The 18,055-nt window shown below is 43.6% G+C and overlaps 1 protein-coding gene and 1 long non-coding RNA gene across 5 annotated transcripts in view; one reads left to right on the top strand and one right to left on the bottom strand.

The window, feature by feature from the left end:
• The first annotated feature begins 1,315 nt into the window (after positions 1-1,315).
• On the top strand, positions 1,316-7,686 carry LOC113935139. 2 transcript variants are annotated; one of them, XR_003523910.2, is made up of 4 exons: positions 1,316-1,419; positions 1,985-2,074; positions 3,133-3,189; positions 7,284-7,686. It is a non-coding gene; the product is annotated as an uncharacterized LOC113935139 (long non-coding RNA). The 2 variants fall into 2 exon arrangements; XR_003523911.2 differs by lacking the exon at positions 3,133-3,189.
• A 286-nt stretch (positions 7,687-7,972) lies between these two features.
• LOC113935138 (spermatogenesis-associated protein 31D4) overlaps positions 7,973-18,055 on the bottom strand; it is an 84,904-nt gene continuing 74,821 nt past the window's right edge. For 2 of the 3 annotated variants that reach the window (XM_035723425.1, XM_035723426.1), the window contains 3 exons: positions 13,038-13,083; positions 12,415-12,475; positions 7,973-12,145 (listed from right to left, as the gene is read on the bottom strand). In XM_035723425.1, the coding sequence (XP_035579318.1) occupies positions 8,026-12,145; positions 12,415-12,475; positions 13,038-13,083 (4,227 nt within the window). In that variant the 3' untranslated portion in view covers positions 7,973-8,025. Of the gene's footprint in view, positions 12,146-12,414; positions 12,476-13,037; positions 13,084-14,149; positions 14,624-18,055 lie in introns of those variants that run through there. The other variant, XM_035723424.1, reaches the window with a different exon arrangement.

Below are 18,055 nucleotides of genomic sequence, written 5' to 3'. Positions count from 1 at the left end.
GTCTAAATTCACCAATTAGAAGACTGTCAGAGTAGATAAAAACAAGACCTGATTTTATGTTGTCTATAAAATACCCACTTTAAATATAAAGATACTGATAGATTAAAAGCAAAGGGACAGAGAAAAATGTACCATGCTAACACTAACTAAAAGAAAAGAGGAGTAACTGTATTATTTTGGACAAAGCAGACTTCACAACAAGGAAAATTGTCAGGGGTAAAGAGTTGTTGTTTGTTACATAACAACAAAGAGGTCAATTCTCCCAGAAGACACAACACGCCTTAACATGTACACACGTAACAACATGTCAAAGTATGTGAGGCAAAAACTGGTAGAATTGCAAGAAAAAATGGATGAATCCACTGTTATTGTTGGAGATTTCAACAGCCCTCTATCAAAAATGGGCAGATTCAGCAGGCAGAAAACCAGTAAAGATGTAGTTGACCCAAACAACACCATCAATCAACTTGATCTAATTGACATTTATAGAATGCCTCATCAAATGGCAGAATACACATTCTTCTCAAGTTCACATGGAACATTCACTAAGATGGACCACATTCGGGGCCATAAAACACACCTTAACAAATATAAGATAGAAATCACACAAGGTATGTTTTCAGACCATAGTAGAATTAAACTAGAAATCAACTACAGGAAGATAGCTGGAAATCCCAAAATGTTTAGATTAGATTAAATAACACACTATTAATACACAAGTCAAGGAAAAAGACTCAAGAGAAAAAAAATATTTTAAACCAAATGAAAATTAAAATACAACATAAGGGGCGTCTAGGTGGCTCAGTCAGTTAAGCGCTTGGCTCTTGGTCTCAGCTCAGGTCTTGATCTCAGGGTCATGAGTTCAAACCCTGTGTTGGACTCCACACTGAGCATAGAACTTACTTAAGAAAAGAAAAGAAAATACAATGTAAAATTTGTAAGATTCAGTAAAAGCATCATTTGGAAATTGTTAGCTTTGAATTCAGGTATTTGAAAAGAAGAATTTAATATCTCTGAGGGACTTTACTTTACTTACCTGATTGACATCTCTCTGTTTTCAAAATATTGGTGAACAAGGTTTCCTCTTTAGGTAGCACAGCACCAGAAGGAGCCCCACCCCACAGAGGAAGGCAAGGATGGGAAGACCTAGCAAGTTTAATTGGAGTCCAGCCATGGTGCGGTAAGGCTTCTCAGACAAAGATGATTCACATCATTGGAAATGCACGGCTGCCTCAGGCAGCTGGGCATTGAGAATACACGTTCTAGACTAGAGTTCCAGGCCCACATCACAGAGCTTTAGTACAGACACCAAAGGTTCTTGAGGGTGGGGCAGGGGACAACACAAGCAAGAGAAACTCACATGACCCTTCCCCCACTCACCAGCGCAGCAGATGTGTCCATCCTTCCATGGCCCTTTAGGTGCCTCCAACCTACCTTCCTCCTCCACCTATTCACCATATCATATCTTTACCTTAGTGAAATTTTCTTGTTCCACCTGTTACCCTGATAATACCTGAGACCCTTTTTACTACGTGGTGATCTCACTTTGGACCTCACATCATCTCTGAAAGTTTGCTATACCCAGGGATTTACATGGCCAAGGTCTACTCTCCCTTCAGCTGCAGCTCTCCCTCATGCATTTTTACCTGTATGAAACTAGAAATAGACTCAGCGCCAGCCCCACCCCCCATATCTCCTCAAAAGTATTCAAGTTCACTAAAGAGAAGGAGAAAGCAGAATAATCTGTACCAAGGAACAGAAAGGATGACAAAGAGGGAGACAAGGGCATGACACACCCATGGACCTGTGGCACACAATTTAAAAATTTTAGTAATTCTTTTATTTCCCCAAATCCCTCTTAGGCTATTCACGCCCACAGGTTCTCTTCCACACATATAGTGCCCACCCTGCTGCCCCCTCTTTCTTCTCTCTGTCAAATCCCCCTTCTTCCCCCAACATTTTTGAAGATTCCTTTATTTTACAGAGCAAATGTGCTGGATCACAGCCCACAGGACCAAACTCATCTTGATTTAGGAAGTGGGCTCCTCTAGCATCATGTCTAATGAGCACAATTGTAAGTATATTTAGTAATACCTTTTGGCATTTTTTGAATGACACCTATGCTTACTTTTTCCATGAAAAGTATTTTTCCCACATAGCTTCAAACTTCTGAATAAAATACCTATTGTCATCTCTACCAGTTTTAAAAATAACATCATTTTTGTTGATGGTTTATATGTATTTATTTCATCTCCCCATGCTACCTAGTCATTTAATTGTTGGAACCCTTACAGCTTCATTATTTAGTTTATAAACTGTTGAAATTAGGCCCTGTATCATTTCCTTACTTGACGTGCCTATATTCCCTCTCTGATGAATCAGTCTTGGCCATAGACACCCAATCCTTTCCCTCCCATATGAGGGGGGTTTATCAGTAATGAGAGCTCCTTTCTTTACCTCTATTCTCCTGCATCCACAACTTCACCATTGTCTCAACCCAAAAGGAAGGTACACTTCAAGCCCACCCCACTTCACATACCCTCCCTTGACTGCAGGAGGTATGTCTGTTAAGAAAAATCCCTCCACATATCTTTGCATCTCTGGAAATGTTTTTAAATAGGAAGTGTGGTTTTGACTGTCCCTAAGGCCCCTAGGACTCACAACTATAAAAACATCCTTTAAAGTCCAAGCAAAATAAGCTCCACCCAAAAAAATTTCCAGGTGAGAAGGAGTTATAAATATGGCACATCAAATTTGTTTTTCAAAAAATGGCCTTGTTCTAAGAGGTTGGGAAACTGATCCAGATTAAAGGAAACTAAAGATACACAACAACTAGATGTAGTATGTGATCCTAGACTAAATCCTATAAAGGAGGTTTACACACACACACACACACGACATTACTTGATAAATTGATAAAAATGGAATGTGAGTGGGAGATTAGTTAAAAGTTTCATGTCAATGTGAAATTTACTGAAGGAGATAACTGTGCTGTAAGAGAATATTCTTTTTCTTAAGAAATACACAATGAAAACTATTCAGGGAGAAAGTGCATGATGCATGAAATGTATTCTCAAATATTCAAGAATGTATGCATAATTTTCATATGTGTATATGTGCGTTCCTATGTAGAGAGAAGAGGAAGGAGGAAAGGAGAGAGAGATTGTAAACAGGTCAAAATCTTACTAGGTAAGATTTTGTATGTATGCAACTTTTCCACAAGTTTATTTTCCAATACATTTCAAAAATGAATTTAACCCAACTGTTGAGATTTCTGGCTTTGATTCCAGCTGCTGCTGCCTCCGCCATACTCAGACCCCGGATGTGTGCCATGCCAACTTTAAAACAGTTGTCTCAGGTTCTGTCCCATGCAAGAAACCTGGGATCCTCTCTGCAAATTTGAAGCATGCTAACATTTCAACAAGGTTTTACAAAATACTGGCAAAGAGAACCCCCACTCAAAAAAAAAAAAGATTTTAGAAATTATGTGCAATATAAAACAAACAAAAAAGAACAAAAATTCAACTTATTAACACGGAACCCCTAATTTCTTTTTCTCTAGTGCCACCAGGTTGCTCGTCTCCTGGGTTTTGCAGTGTGAATGGATTTGCCAGCACTTTGTTTGCTCTGCTAGTCAGTTTCCACTCCTCCACCAGATTTCCATCTTCCAAAAATATGTTGACATCTTTTGTCTTATATGCTCCCCTTCATGTCATCCTTAAGCACTTATTTTTAAATCTTTTACTTGTTAACACCTTTATTGAAATTTAGTTCACATACCATACAATTCACCCACTTAATGTGTATAATTCCTTTATTTTCAGTATATGCACAGACATGTGCATCACCACAATTTTAAAACATTGTCATGACTTGAGAGAAAAAAATCTGCAACTTTTGCTATCATTCCCCTATCCCATCCTCCCACCAGCTCTAAGATGAATCTACTTTCTGTCTCTAGACTTCCCTATTCAGAACACTTCATGTGAATGGAATCGTATGTGGTCATTAGTGACTGGCTTCTTTCATTTCACATAATGTTTTCAAGGTTCGTCCATGTTGTGGCATGGATTGGTCTTCTTTATTCCAAAAAATATTATATCATATGGATATGTCATATTTTATTTACCCATTTCACAGTTGATGGATGTTTGCATTGTTTCTGTCTTTTGACCTTATGAATAAGATAGCTGTGAACATTTGTTTACAAGTTTTTGTGTAGACCTATGTTTTCATTTCTCTTGAGTATATACCTAGAGGTGGAACTGCTGGGTCATATGATAACTCTATGTTTACCATTTTGAGCAGCTGCCAGAATGTTTTCCAAGACTGCACCATTTTTCATTCCCACCAACATTGTGGGGGGGTTCTAATTTCTCCACATTCCCACCAACACTTGTATTCTCTTTTTGATTTTAGACATCCTTGTGGGTGTGAAGTGTTAGCAAATACTGGCTAAGATTGGCATTTCCCTGATGGCTAATGATGTTGAGCATTTTTTTCAACTAATCTTTTAGTTTTAATGGCATTTTGGGAAAGAGGGGAGTGTTTGATCTACTGTGTTTAACTTGAAACACAATAGTTCATTTGAAAAGTGACAGGACAAATTTTTCTTCTAAATATTTGAAAACAGAGCAGTGTTAAGTCTTTATTAACATAAAGTGTTCTCCTATGTTTTTTGCAAGTTACAGTTACTGTGTGATTAAGAGACAGTGAAATCGTGCCCTGAATTTGCTCTGTAAGATTACTTCTTGTGTGGAGTTGAGGAATTCACTCAAATGGCTCCTCGGGGTTGACTCTAAGGCAGAGCAGAACTGATTGCCAAAGCCTCTAAAGTTCAGTGCTTTTTCGTCACCAATGCTGCACACATCTGTTGGGAATAAGTATGTTCCACAGGTGATAAATATCAAAGAAATGTGAGAACTCTGAGATGGGCACATAGCATATGTCTCAGAGAGGGATGGCAAGATGTTTAAATGGGCTTTTGCACTTTAATCATAGTGTAAAAGATGGGACGGATTTAACACACCTGCCAAATGATAATAGTGCAAGTTAGGTGAGGGATATGTGGGAAGTTATATTGCTCGATCTGCTCTTGTAAATGTATAAACATTTCTGTAGTAAAAAGCATTTAAAAAAAAGATGTTGGGTGCCTCAGAAGGACAGGAAGAGGGGCAGAAGGAGACGTGGAAAGGGTAAATCAGTCCATCGAGACTAGAATTTAGCTCTCTCTCAATGAAGATATTTCAAAAAGTATGTTTCCTTTGAGATTGGGAAGGAAACCTCTTTCCATATAACAGGAAGAGGAAAAAGAGGAATAGGAAAATACTTTTTGGAAGGTTTTTGTTTTTTCTTTTGTTTTGTTTTGTTTTGTTTTGTGAAAAGCTCCCACGTCACGGCTTTCTTGCTCCTCTCTGAACTGTGGTCCAGCACATCTGCTGGGCAAGTGAAGATGGCCTAAGTTTGAGGAAAGTGAAGGAAGTTTAAAATAGATCTGAGGGGCACCTGGGTGGCTCAGTCAGTTAAGCGGCTGCCTTGAAATCAGGTCATGATCCCAGGGTCCTGGGATCGAGCCCCATGTGGGGCTCCCTACTCAGCGGGGAGTCTGCTTCTCCCTCTCCCTCTGCCACTACCCCTGCTAGTGCTTGTGCTCTCTCTCAAATAAAATGTAAAATAAAATAGATCTGAGTAATAGGAGAGAATGTACTAAGGAAATAGTGACCTAACTCCATTTATTTTGTTCACGTTAGTAAGCCTGGGATAAGTATTTGTGGAATCAATGAATGATTTCCAGGTAGTGCTGGGGCTGTATTTCTTGTGGCCTCAGTAGACTCAATTGTGAGTAGACTCCATTGTGAGATGTGAGATTTAATCCAACAGTAATCAGTTACTTACAGAAAGGCATTTCTAGAAAAGGCAGAGAGACAAGATTTTGCCAGACAGGAAGGATTGAAGGGAATTAGATGGGGCCCACTTGTACGGGAGCCTGTTTTTTTTTTTTTGTTTTTTTTTTAATTGAATAGTTGATGCAACATCATTAGTTTCAGGTATATAACTCGATACTATGCTGTGCTCACCACAACTACAGCTACCATTTGTCACCAGATAACACTATTACAGTACCGTGGACTCTCTTTCCTATGCTGTTCTGGAGTTTTTTAAATGTTGGTTACCTGATAAGCCATCAGTTCTACCTTGGAGAGTGAGGAAAGGAAGACAAGGCCTTGGGAGATTGTCGAGAAGTGGAAAATGAATGACGTGTCATTGAAAAATTAGCAGGGGACATATAAACTGGAAGGATAGGGGGATGAGGCAAAAGGACAGAATGTCAGGCTATAGTATTCCTGATGCCAGAAGTATTCCCAGTAATAAGCTCGACAGAGGAGTGGTAACTCACTGGATTGGCCATAAAGGACCCTAAAATGAGATTATGTAGGAACTGGCAGGCTGTGTCATTGGCTGGCTTATCCACATAGATGTTAGAGCCTCCGGTACCTCCTCACTTCTTCAGGTTCCCTGCTGTTGGCCCCATCCCACCTATTGTCCCTCTCAGAGCCTCCACAGCATCAAAATCTGCATTCTTTCAGTGACCCTAACGTTCAGATACTGGATGGTCAATGATAACCCTGGACAAGAAGGTACAAGTGTGGTAGTGAAAGAGGTCGTAGACATCTGGTTTTTTGTTTTGGCACTGAACGGTCATGAGTCTGTCCCAAAGACTACCTCAGGTGCTCTCTAGGACACTCACCCCATTTTTGAGTCCCAGTCTCAAGTGGAGTTGCCTTCCCTCCAAAACCCTATTGTAAGTGTGGGTACGAGTGCAGTCTTGGCTGAAAAAAAGCATTCTGTGGAGTTCCATGATAAGCCCCCAAACATCTGTACCCTGGTACGCAGTCGAGAACTCACCTCTGGTTCATAAGTTGCACATCTTCTGGAGAAGATCTACCACGGCTCCACTGAGGCCATGAATATGAGAGGTGGCACCTCCATCCTACCCATACTGAAAGCAGTATCTTACATATTGCCATCAAGCATGGATGGAAGGAAGGCACCAAGATCACCAAAGGCGACGCCATGCCTGACCGCCTGCAGATATTGTTGGAGTGCTCAAGGAGCAGCCCCATGCCTCTTTGGTATAAGGCATCAGTAGGCTGTGCCGTGGTGGTGCCTGGATCAGACCGAGGAAGGAGGGGAGCAGGACAGGGTCATGATAAGGGGATGAGTAGACATAAACCTTTGTTCCACCAGCAAGGTCACTCTTTCACCTTTTCATTTCTTCAAAGGTGTCTTACCCTGGAAGGTGGTAGCTGCCTGGTCAACATTCCTGCCACTAACAGCTACGTGATGCTTCTGTTCTGCATTTGTTCTGCATAAAACGTCATCAGGCGGGCAGCCTGAAGAAATGCCCAGCGAAGGGAAGCACTTCCAGTGGGAAACCTCAATGTCGAGTTTAGCGTGACTCACATGACAGATTCTTAAGCAGCATCTATGCGGTTCTTCTACCCTACCCCAACCAGCCCAAGATCAACTGGGCCACCCTCCCCCAAACACTCCCATTCAGAGTTCACCCACCTGTGGGATCCTCGGATCACTGACTTCTACATAATGATTAAGCTACTGTGTAGTAACAGTGAAGAAAAAACAGTGGCTTAATCATTATTTTCTGAAAACTATACCTGTCTTTGATCCTAGAACACTTGCTCTAAAGGGTATAAAACATTCAGTGAGGGCAAAGGTGTGAGCTACTATACATTTTCAGTAAGGCTAAGCTAAAGGTCAGGAGACAGAGCTCATCTCCTCAAACTTCATCAGAGAGGAAATGGGCTTTGGGGGTCTTGCGGGGCACATGGTATCTAGTTCTCAAGAGCTCCAGGAGACTGGTCACCTTTTAGAAGCCAAAGGAAGCAATCAGTAACAGCCGAACTGAGTTACCCGAAAGCCATGCCCCCAGTACAGTACACAGAACAGACATCGCTATTATTAGAGCAATATTTATTGGAGAGAATCAATATTCCTCACAAGGGATTATTTTGGGGTGGGAAATATCCCCCCGTGGAAATTCTGGAGAAGGGTTTTCTGCCTAAATAGTAGAGGCAGATCTCTGAACACAGTGCCTCCAGCAGTGGTGAGAGTGGCCGGAGGCCCCTGGCCAGCTTGATGCCTGCAGGTGGCATGTGGGTGGGGTGCAGGCTCCCTGTGGGGCATGGATAGGGGATGCAGTCGCTGGTCCTTAAATGCCACAGCTTTCTGGGGCTGTCTGTCCTTGTCTCTGATCTGTCTAATATTTCCAGTATGGCCCTGGACAGGCTGTGCCTGAGCCTGCACTTGTGCTTTCTGCTGAGTTTTCCCATACTTGGTTGGGAAGGGAATGGGCTGTTGAGGGCAGGTGCTATCTATTGCATGCCAACGCCCCATTTTCTCCTCTAGGAACGTCCCGTCTGTCACGATTTTCCGAGCTTCCGTTGCCCCAGTAAAGGCAGTTCTACCTTTAAGTAGGCCTCTGCTTTCCACAGATGATCGGGGGCTGCCCTTTTCCTGGGAGTTTTCTTGCCTCTTGCATTTTATCCCTGGCTTAAGCCATTGCAAAAAACGCTTCATTTTTTTTCTGCAATGGCTTTCAGAAGGAGGCTGACCCTTCTGTGAAAGGCTTTCAGGAGGCGGCTGACCGTTCTGTGATAGGGTCTGGGAAGGCTTGCTTCCCGGCTTTTCCGATAGCACGTCCTGAGTAGGGAACCTCTTGTTCAATGCCACATCCTCAGTAGGGAAACTGTTCCTTTTAGGTTGGGATGTCCCCAGTCCTGCATCCCCTCCACCAAGCTCTTGTGCCTTGGAGCCTGGAGGGCTCATGGTCACCGCAGCTGGTGGGAGATTCTTATTCTGGCACTTCCGTAAGACATGCTTACGGACCCCAGGCTCCTGCTGTTGTTCCATATTAATTCCTGTGTCCTCTGTATGGACATGCAGCACCTGAGAAGCTCCCATGTCCCCACTGGACACACCCTGGGCATGAGTCAGTGAGGCCTTGTAAGTCAAACTATCTGAGGCAGGGGGCAGGCCAGTGTGGTGGGCTTGCGCCCGGCTATGCTCTCTCTCCTCCAATTTAAACTTTAGCTCACACAAGAGTTGTTGTTTAAGCTTTGATGATTTAGGATCTTGGGGAATTGATATGTTTGGTGGGGGGCTTTTAATGGGGATGGTAGTTTTGGCTTTATTAACATTCACCTTTATGGTTTGGGAGCTTACTGGCTTGCTGGTTGTCAAGATATTAGATTGTGATTGATGAGCATCAAGTTCCTTGACCCTGAATATCACCCTGGACACTGTGGGCACAAAGACAGGTTCTAGATTCTTTTTGCCCTGTTGCATCCCTCCTCTACCTCCAGAATTTGCACTCTTATCCTTTGGCTCATGTCCGGCCCCAGCTTCCCTTGCAGGCAGCTTTGGGGGCCATCTGTTGCCTATGGTGTCATGTTTGACAGGTGTAAGAGTCTGTGTGCCATCCTTAATCTTCTGAACATCCTCTGCTAACTCATGGTTGATATCAGAGGGTGATTGCCTCAGACTTCTCTGTTCTTCCTTGCCCACAGTTGAGGCGGCAGGGAGAGGACGATCCAGGATGGAGGCTGAATTTGCTGTTCCCACTTTGTCTCCATGGAGAGATTTAGAGCTTCCTCTGAGGGAGTTGAAGCCCCCAGGTTTAGAATTTAGCTCAGAAATCAGGTTGGTTGAGGAGGAAAAGCTAGAATGGGAAGTGTCCTTTATCAATTTAAAGAGCTCTATGGATTCAAGGACCCTGGAGGGAAGGCCCTGTGTCATCATCATACGAAACCTTTTAATATGGGCTTCCAGCATCTGTTGTGCACTAGATTCAAGAAAGGGAAGCTCCCGGAAGGTATTCAGGGAGTAGTCCTGAACCTCTGATGGTGGCAAACTTCTGTGTTTTATTTCAGTGTGGGAGTTCTCAAAAAGAAGCGACGTCTGCGTCATAGTATGCCATGAATTATGCACAGGCCCGGGGAGCTGACCCTCATTAATTTCCTCACACTTTTTGCTCAAGTGAATTTTCAAGACATTTTCAAATTGTCCCCGACCTATAGTCTCCACAGACACTGTTGAGTTTTTCTCTGATGGTCTCCTAAGTTCTTTTTCAGAATCATACCCCATATCATTACCTGAAGAGCTCTCTGGGTCACTCAACAGATAATCTTTTGGGCCATTCTCTGGGTTGTGTCGCTGATCCTTCTCCAGATCATCATTGTCCTTCTCCAGGTCATCGTCCTCCAGCTGACTCATTTCTGAGTCCCCCTCATCGCTTTCAGATTTGCTCGATTTACTCTCACTCTTAGAGATCCATGTGCGTCCATGATAGCGCTGCAAGTTAGGTGTCTCTGAAAAAATACTCGGACCCATCAGTGATAGAGACTTACAGATCCTACGGGACAGGCCCCACTGGTGTTGGATGAGCCTCTTTCGAAGGTGACGCTCTAGTTTTCTTCGAAGCTCATCGGTGAGAGGAAACTGTCCAGGAAGGATAGAGATTGCAACACGGGCCTGGGAGGCCTGGTGAGTAAGAGGTTTAGGAGCTGAAGGACAGAAGTCCTCCTGGGATCTTTGGACAACAGTGGGTAAACCCCACACAGTTTCCTGTTCCTTCTGCAACACGTTCCATTCCAGATGTTGCATTTCATTTGGTATGAGAGACTCTGATTCCATCTCAGGTCTGTGCAAACACACTCCACAGACCTTAACCTGGGTTAGAGGACCAGATGACAGGATGGGGAGTGGGGACTGAAGGTGGGCCTGGGGCTGGACCTGAGGGATAGGTAGGGGCTGGGGTTGGGGCAAGGACAGAGGAAGAGGATGGGGAACTACTGGGGATTCCTGCTCTGTGGAGGCATTCGAGACTCTGTTAAAAATTAAGATGGAGGAACAATTATCTAAGACATGGGCAACAGAGAACAAGGACTCACTATGCAGAGTTGGGAGACCCCAGAAGAACTGGATAGGGGTTTGCTGTAAATGGCCCTCCTTCAAGGTGGTTGTAGGATATGGGGGCTGCCGATGCACATGCAGCTCCTTTGATTGATCTTTGCTGCTCCAGAAAGGAAGGGAAACTTCCAAGTCATGTTTTTCGGCAATTGTTTGTTTTGGAACAGAACTCTTTTTCATTTCCTTCCACATCCAGAAGTCACTCCTCTTTCGGACTTGTTCCTCTAGGAGTGCCAAGCCATCGGGGCTGAGAAGTGAGAGGTTAGCAGGCTCCACAAGCTTGGCTGCAGGGTCTTCCCCGGAAGAAGCCTCTGAAGAATGGAGGGCCAGAAACTCTTGATGGAAATCATATGGAGCCAAGGTTGAAGGGAAGAAATCTTTGGCATGAGTTTGCCACGAAGGGAAGTCTAAAATTGACAATCTGGAGGGGTTAAAGCCTGTGATTGTTGGGACATAAGTAGGCAACCCACCAGAGCTATCTGGAGATGAGATCTCTGGAACAGGCTTCTTTGAGATGGAAATCGATTTAGGTTGAGTCATAGTTAAACTGCAGTCCGGTGGTGGTGAAACAGACAGGGTTGGTGGTGCATTATGACAAGCAAAGGTCTCAGTGGGATTTACCATCTGGGACAACTCCGGTAAGGGGTTGACATCTTGGGAAAGGGCAGAGTCCGGACAGAAGATGGTATTTAGAGACAAAGTGGCCTCTGGATGGACAACAGGATCCACTGTCTGAGCATGATTTGGTGGGATTGGAGGAAAGGCAAGGGACTGGGGTGGGAAACTGTCCTTTGGGAATTCGGAATGCAAGGGAGGAAAAGACTCTGGTGGCAAAGAGCCACCCGGTGGTGAGGGTGGAAAAAAGTCAGCCAAGGGGGTCACTGGGTTAGGTGAGAAGGTGGAGGCAGGTGGTGGGGAAGGCTCAGGCAGAGAAGCTGATATTAGGTCTCCTGGAGGGACTGCTGAGGAGTCAGGGGAGAGAGTGAACGATGAGGAAGTCACAGGGGCTGTGGAAGCCAAGGGAGTAGCATCTTCCAGGGCCTCCGGGAACAGCAGCCGATTGATCTCAGCAGTTGTTCTATTACACACCTCACAGGAGGGGTCTGGGCATAGCAGTTGATGAAAGGAGATGGTATCATGATGCCGGCCTACTGGGCTGCAGGAGACAGGAGGTACAAAGCTGCAGCCAGGATCAGAACAAGGGAAGGGGGACAGGCTGGCCCGGCAAGGGAGGGGCCACCTGAAGCCTGCTGCCCCTTCCCAATGCCCCACCTTTATGACTTCACAATGTACTTGGTAGCCTTCACCCCAATACCTGTTCCTATGGCTACCCCCTCCCATGGCTATAGCAGGCTGCATTGAATCCTGCAATTGCATAAAACGGACTCTAAGAGGGATCAGGATAGAAGGGGAAAGACTGGTCACCTTCTTAAAACAGAGATCAGCTTCTGGGCTTCCTCCACTTCTCTCTGGTAGCATCTGTAGTCTGGGAAACCGGGAGAATGGGATATATGTAGTGAAAGTAGAAACGTAAGTATTAGTACAGGAGTCCCCTTTTGGGACACCCATGGGATGTTAGACTCTGAAAGCCCCAATAATCAATAGATGAGGTCAAATGGTCAATGATGTGATCCTGGTTAGTATTCTTGCTTCATGGATAAAGTACTCGCATGTAAATTATCTCATGTGATACTCAGACCACCTCTGTGAAGCACAGAGGTCAGTGGTTACCTCAGGGAAGAATCCTGAGTATCCATGATGTCACAAGGTTTTCACAAAGTCAGGAGACAGAAGTTCTGCCTCTTGACATCTCACACAGCCACCTATTGGGCAACACCCACTGCCCAGGCTCAACAATGCTTCATGCTCAAGGATGGGCAGAGCAGGGACTCTAAGGGTCTCAGGTTCTGACTGCTCTGAGGCCTCTGTTTCCTAAGAGGGACTGTGTCTAGCAGCTGACCTCCTCAGAGATCATGGACCTGAGCCATCATGGACAGGACAGGAAGGGTCACCCTTGGAGAGCTCAGGTGGAAGAGGCAGAACCTTACCTTTCAGAGTCCCACCTTTCCTCCTCCTCTTGGCTCTGCCCTGACGCTAGAACAAAAATAGAAGAATGAGGGGTTGGGACTCATCTCTCACCCTTCTCTTAGAATGGAGACATTATTTATCCAAGAATAGTAGGACTTTATTTTAATTAACAGAATTTTGTGTTCCTTGCTTTTATCAATTTTTAAAGGTGATAAAATGGAAGATTTTGTCTGGGAGGTCCATACCTAATGTTCTCAGTCAGAAGTCCTTTGTTCAGTAAGGACATAGAAAATGAAGTCCGGGGCGCCTGGGTGGCAAAGTCAGTTAAGCGTTGGCCTTTGGCTCAGGTCATGCTCCCAGGACCCTGGGATCGAGCCCCACATTGGGCTCCCTGCTCAGCAGGGAGTCTGCTTCTCCCTCTCCCTCAGCCCCTCCCCCTGACTTGTGCTCTCTCTCACTCTCTCTGATAAATAAAATCTTTAGAAAAAGAAAAAAGAAAATGAAGTCCAACAGTCACATCTGTATTCCCTCAGGAGGACCCTGTATCCTAGGACATGGCTCAGACCCCAGTCTCTTCTCAGAGGCTCAGCACCGTTCTCCTGATCAGCCCAACATGAAGGAAGGCTTGATCGAGTGATGCCTGACATGGGAATGTGACTTATGATCAAATGCTGGGAAACGTTCTCTTACAGATTCCATACTCTCTAAATAAGGACTACAGAATCCCTGTGTTTGGGATTTTACCAGATAGCCTGTGAATTTGAAGTAGAAACCTTAGGCCTTCCTTAACCCTTAGCCCTGCCAGACCTCTTGTCCTAGAGGAGCGAATGTCTGTTCTCTTAGACTTCCCATTTTAGGTGTTTCTCTGATCCTACCAAACTCATTTTAAATTTTGGGATTAGGGGTCAAGGTAAGCATCTGCCGTCACCTCAGGTCATGATTCCAGGATCCTGGGAATCAAGCCCCACATCAGACTCTATGCTCCACAGGGAGCCTTCTCCCTCTCCCTCTGCCCCTTCTGCCCAACTTGGGCTCTCTCTTATTTATCAAATACATAAATAAAATTTTTAAAATAAATAAGATTTGGGATTAGAAATGGAAACCATAATAATCTGTGTTGAGGGCTTCTTACCTTTTGGGTGGGTTTGGTTTTCCAAGTTGGAAATGGAAGCATCAGGTAGCACAGGAACAGAAGAAGCAATCCCAACCCACACAGGAAGGTGAAGTTGGGGTCAGTCTCTAACCATGTTGAGCTGAACCTCAGACATGGTTCAGTATAGGTATTCAGACATGAGAGAACATTCCAGGTTTTGAACTCCATTGTCTGAATCGCAAGGCTGCCTGTAGGCAACTGAGCTCTTAAGTGTGCAGAGGCTGAATATATATCCTCCCCAAGCTTATATCACAGACCACTTAAGAGTCACAAAGGGGGGCAACTGAAGAGGGTGTGTCCACACCCCTCCCTCACCCACTATCCCAGAAGACCCCTCCACCCCTCCTAGGTCCTTCAGGTCTCTGCCCTACCCTGCCATCCTATTTTCCAACACCTTTTCATCATATCATACATGCTACCTTAATGAAATTTTCTAATTGTTCCACGTATAGCCCATATATTACCTGGGTCCCCCTTTACTGTTTGGAGTCCTTGAGTTCGGTCTTACCAGTTCCGCTGCCTGGAAAGTCTGCAAAACTACCTGGAATTTTTGCTTGTACCCTGACATCTATACTCAGGATCACATATGTTCTCAAATCCATCTTTCCTATAGAATGTGTTTGCCTTACATGAGCCCAGATATAGACCTCAAAGGTCTTTCTTATTTATTTAGTTTTGTACATGTTGCATAGCACATTTTAGTTTTTTGTTTTAGCCTTTAGCACCTTCACTCAGAGAAGCTGACTCAATTAAAATCAATAATTCATTATTAAATATTCCCAAAACTAAAATCAGTATAGAATAAATATAAATAATTAAACCTTCAAATGATCTTGGGGGTAAGTCTGTAGCACTTACTTTTCTGAGTGTTAGGGAAGCTTAATCCGCATAAAACCTTTGGGGTAATGCCCCCACCCTCCCCCGCCACAACACACACACAGGCAAGAGTGGGGAGAGGGGCAGAGGGAGATCTTCAAGCAGACTCCCTGCTGAGCATGGAACCCAGTGCAGGGCTCCATCCCACAACCTATGAAATCACGACCTGAGCCAAGACCAAAAGTTGGGCACTTAACCGACTAACCCAGGCAGCCCTATAACTTCACATTTTAGATGATAAGCTTCAACTACTCTTCATGATATTAAATGAATATAGATTATAGAACTTGAGATTGGACTCTGCCTAAATGCAGCAGTATTTTCTGCCTACAGACACTGATTAAAGTACTTATCTTCTTTTTTTTAGGTATATTGATCTTAATTCAAAGCAAACAACACAACAAAAATAAAGAAAAGCCTCATTATTGATTTTAAGGATTCTTTTCCTTTTCCATTTGCTCCTCCCTTAGTTGGCATGTTGTTATACACTATTCCTACAATTGGCTCCTGGGAACCTGTGGTAAATCACAAACAGTAAATCCTGAGTTGGTATTTACTGGTTTGGCAGTAAGGTGGCATCTCTTAACCAGCTGTGAGGGAATTAGCTGAGGTGCGACTACAAGAAAGTATATTCTGTATAAAAGGGAATTGAGTTTTTCCTCCTTGTGCTGTCAACTCCTCTCAGGCTTAAGAACAGCCCCTCCTCCTCACTCAGAGCATTCTATAGGATAACCAGGCTGTTGGGATCACGGAACCACCTGATGGCAGTTTAGGGAACTGTCTCTTCTTTATTGTGCCCTTTTCTTCCCCATGGTCATCTCTTTTATTTCTTCAGAGAGGGGTTATGTATACTTGAAACTTCTCTACTTTCTATAACCTCGATGACTCACTGATCTCACACAGAGAAACCAAAACGCTGTGGTTTTGTCCAATCCCTCCCACATTCACCCCTTTTCACTGCCTTACTTCCATCTGTTCATAAACACAGCAAAACTATAGAGACCTTTCTATATTCGTGTTAAAGAAAATCAAATGCATACACCTTCAAGGAAAATTATATGTATTCAAAGAATTCACTCTTTTTAAACTCTGAAGAGCTATATAGAAATATGGCACTTCCAAGCTGTATTTCACCTACTTCCTGGTTTAATCAGATGAACTTACTTCTATCGTGATTTAATCAGAAAAATGTATGTTACTGTCACTATCCTTGAAAAGTAATGAAGTTACCCTCATTCATCCATTCATCAGTAAATATTAAATGCCTCTTATAGGCTGGGCACTATTTTAGGAACTGGAGAATATAGCGGTGAATAAGACAGACGTAGTTCTCAAAAAAGTTATATTCTATTGTTTATGTGCATGGAGTTGGGTAGTGGAAGAGGGCATTAAAGTTCTTTCTCATTCTTTGTCCAGGGTATTTAGCTTTCGTTCACTACGGCAGACCAGCATTCAGCAGGCCTCAAATGTCATCATTTGGTTTGATGGTGGGCTGGGTTGCTAACTGAAGTACAACCCACAAGCCTCTGTATTATCTTTTGCTTCCAAAAACTTTTTAGATCTTATATTTTTCTCAACAACGTCTGGAAGACAACTCTGTATGCATCTGTTGTGTTTCTGCACATCTCATGAGCGAGGCATTTCCTGCCCTTTGTTTCAGGCTGTCTTTTCAAGGATATTTATATATAGAAGAGTCTTAGTAGATAGAGTGTCTCCCTCAAGAGTAAAGGGCAGGCATGCTTCCTGTCCAATATAATAAAGATGATGTCTCCCTCTGGAATAAAGGGAAGGCCTGCCTAGTGCTCATTATAAAAGATTCAAGTTCCCCAACCTCCGGGTTCCTCTCTTGTAATGCAACCCTCTGCGTGGACCGGTATCTTCTTGCTTTCTTCACGTCACCCTGTGGGAATTGGGCTTCGTGGAACTACCGCAAAAATGCCAATGCTCTAGCTACTGCTGTTGCTGCGAGTTATAAACTGCCCTTCATCTATGACCCAGGAGTTTTGGGTCTTCTGCCGTCATCCATGAAACTCGGCAGGATAACCTGTTAGCTTGCAAATGGGAAAAATCTCAGACCTTTCACAGCTCTTGAAGGTAACTTCGTGAAGGAAACCATATTGAAATGAATGCTCTTCCAAAGGTCTTATTGGTAAATGATTATTCACTACTCTAGAGCTTAAAAGGGAATAAGGCAGGGATAGGAAGAGGTGATGTTTCCTACATTCCAGTTCTTGAGAAACATGGCTACATTCCCCACATTTGGAGGGGACAGTGGAGTCAGAGCTGCGAGAACAAAAGTGAAATGTTGAGGTATCTCCTTCGGCACTAATCTTTTTTGGAGTGACTATTTTCATGTGCGTTTTAATAAAATACATTCTCTAATATGATGCCTTTTTAAATACAAATATTAAACAGGATTCCAGCCTTCTGCAGGAGGCAAGCTCCTCATCGCAAACTAATTTACTGTATTTAACTACAGCTGTGTTCTTGCTACTTTGCAGATGCCCTAGGCTGACAACTAACTTTGCTGTCTCCTTTCTAGGTGTTGAGTGCCACTTCACCAGAACACAGCCTTGTTCTCTTGTTACTTCTTGTCTGCAGACCCACATTTTTAGATCAGAATACTGAATTTCACACAACTTCTGGGCCCCATTCTCCCATGGAAAGGAGGGCAGCCTCTCCTACGTAGTAAGTTGGCAGCTCCCTGAGACTTTTACACTTTGGGCTGTGTCTTACAGATAGATGTGGTGGATGTGATGTGTTATCATCTTCATTTTCTAGATGCCTCTCTTTTCCAAGTGTTAAGAATTGTCTTGTGTATCACTTATGAATTAACTGTACAGTGAGTCACTTTTCTGTGTGTGCTCTGATGTCTGTTTTGCAACGGGTGTGATAGTCATGTACTAATTACTAATTTACTTACTTTCTAACTAATGATAGTCCTGATTTAAGACAGTGCTTATTTTAAGTTATTTATTTGTTTTATTAATAATATTTATTATGTTAGTG

Source organism: Zalophus californianus, chromosome 13, assembly GCF_009762305.2.
Source record: "Zalophus californianus isolate mZalCal1 chromosome 13, mZalCal1.pri.v2, whole genome shotgun sequence".
NCBI lineage: Eukaryota > Metazoa > Chordata > Mammalia > Carnivora > Otariidae > Zalophus > Zalophus californianus.
This window is presented reverse-complemented; position numbering and strand designations above follow the sequence as displayed.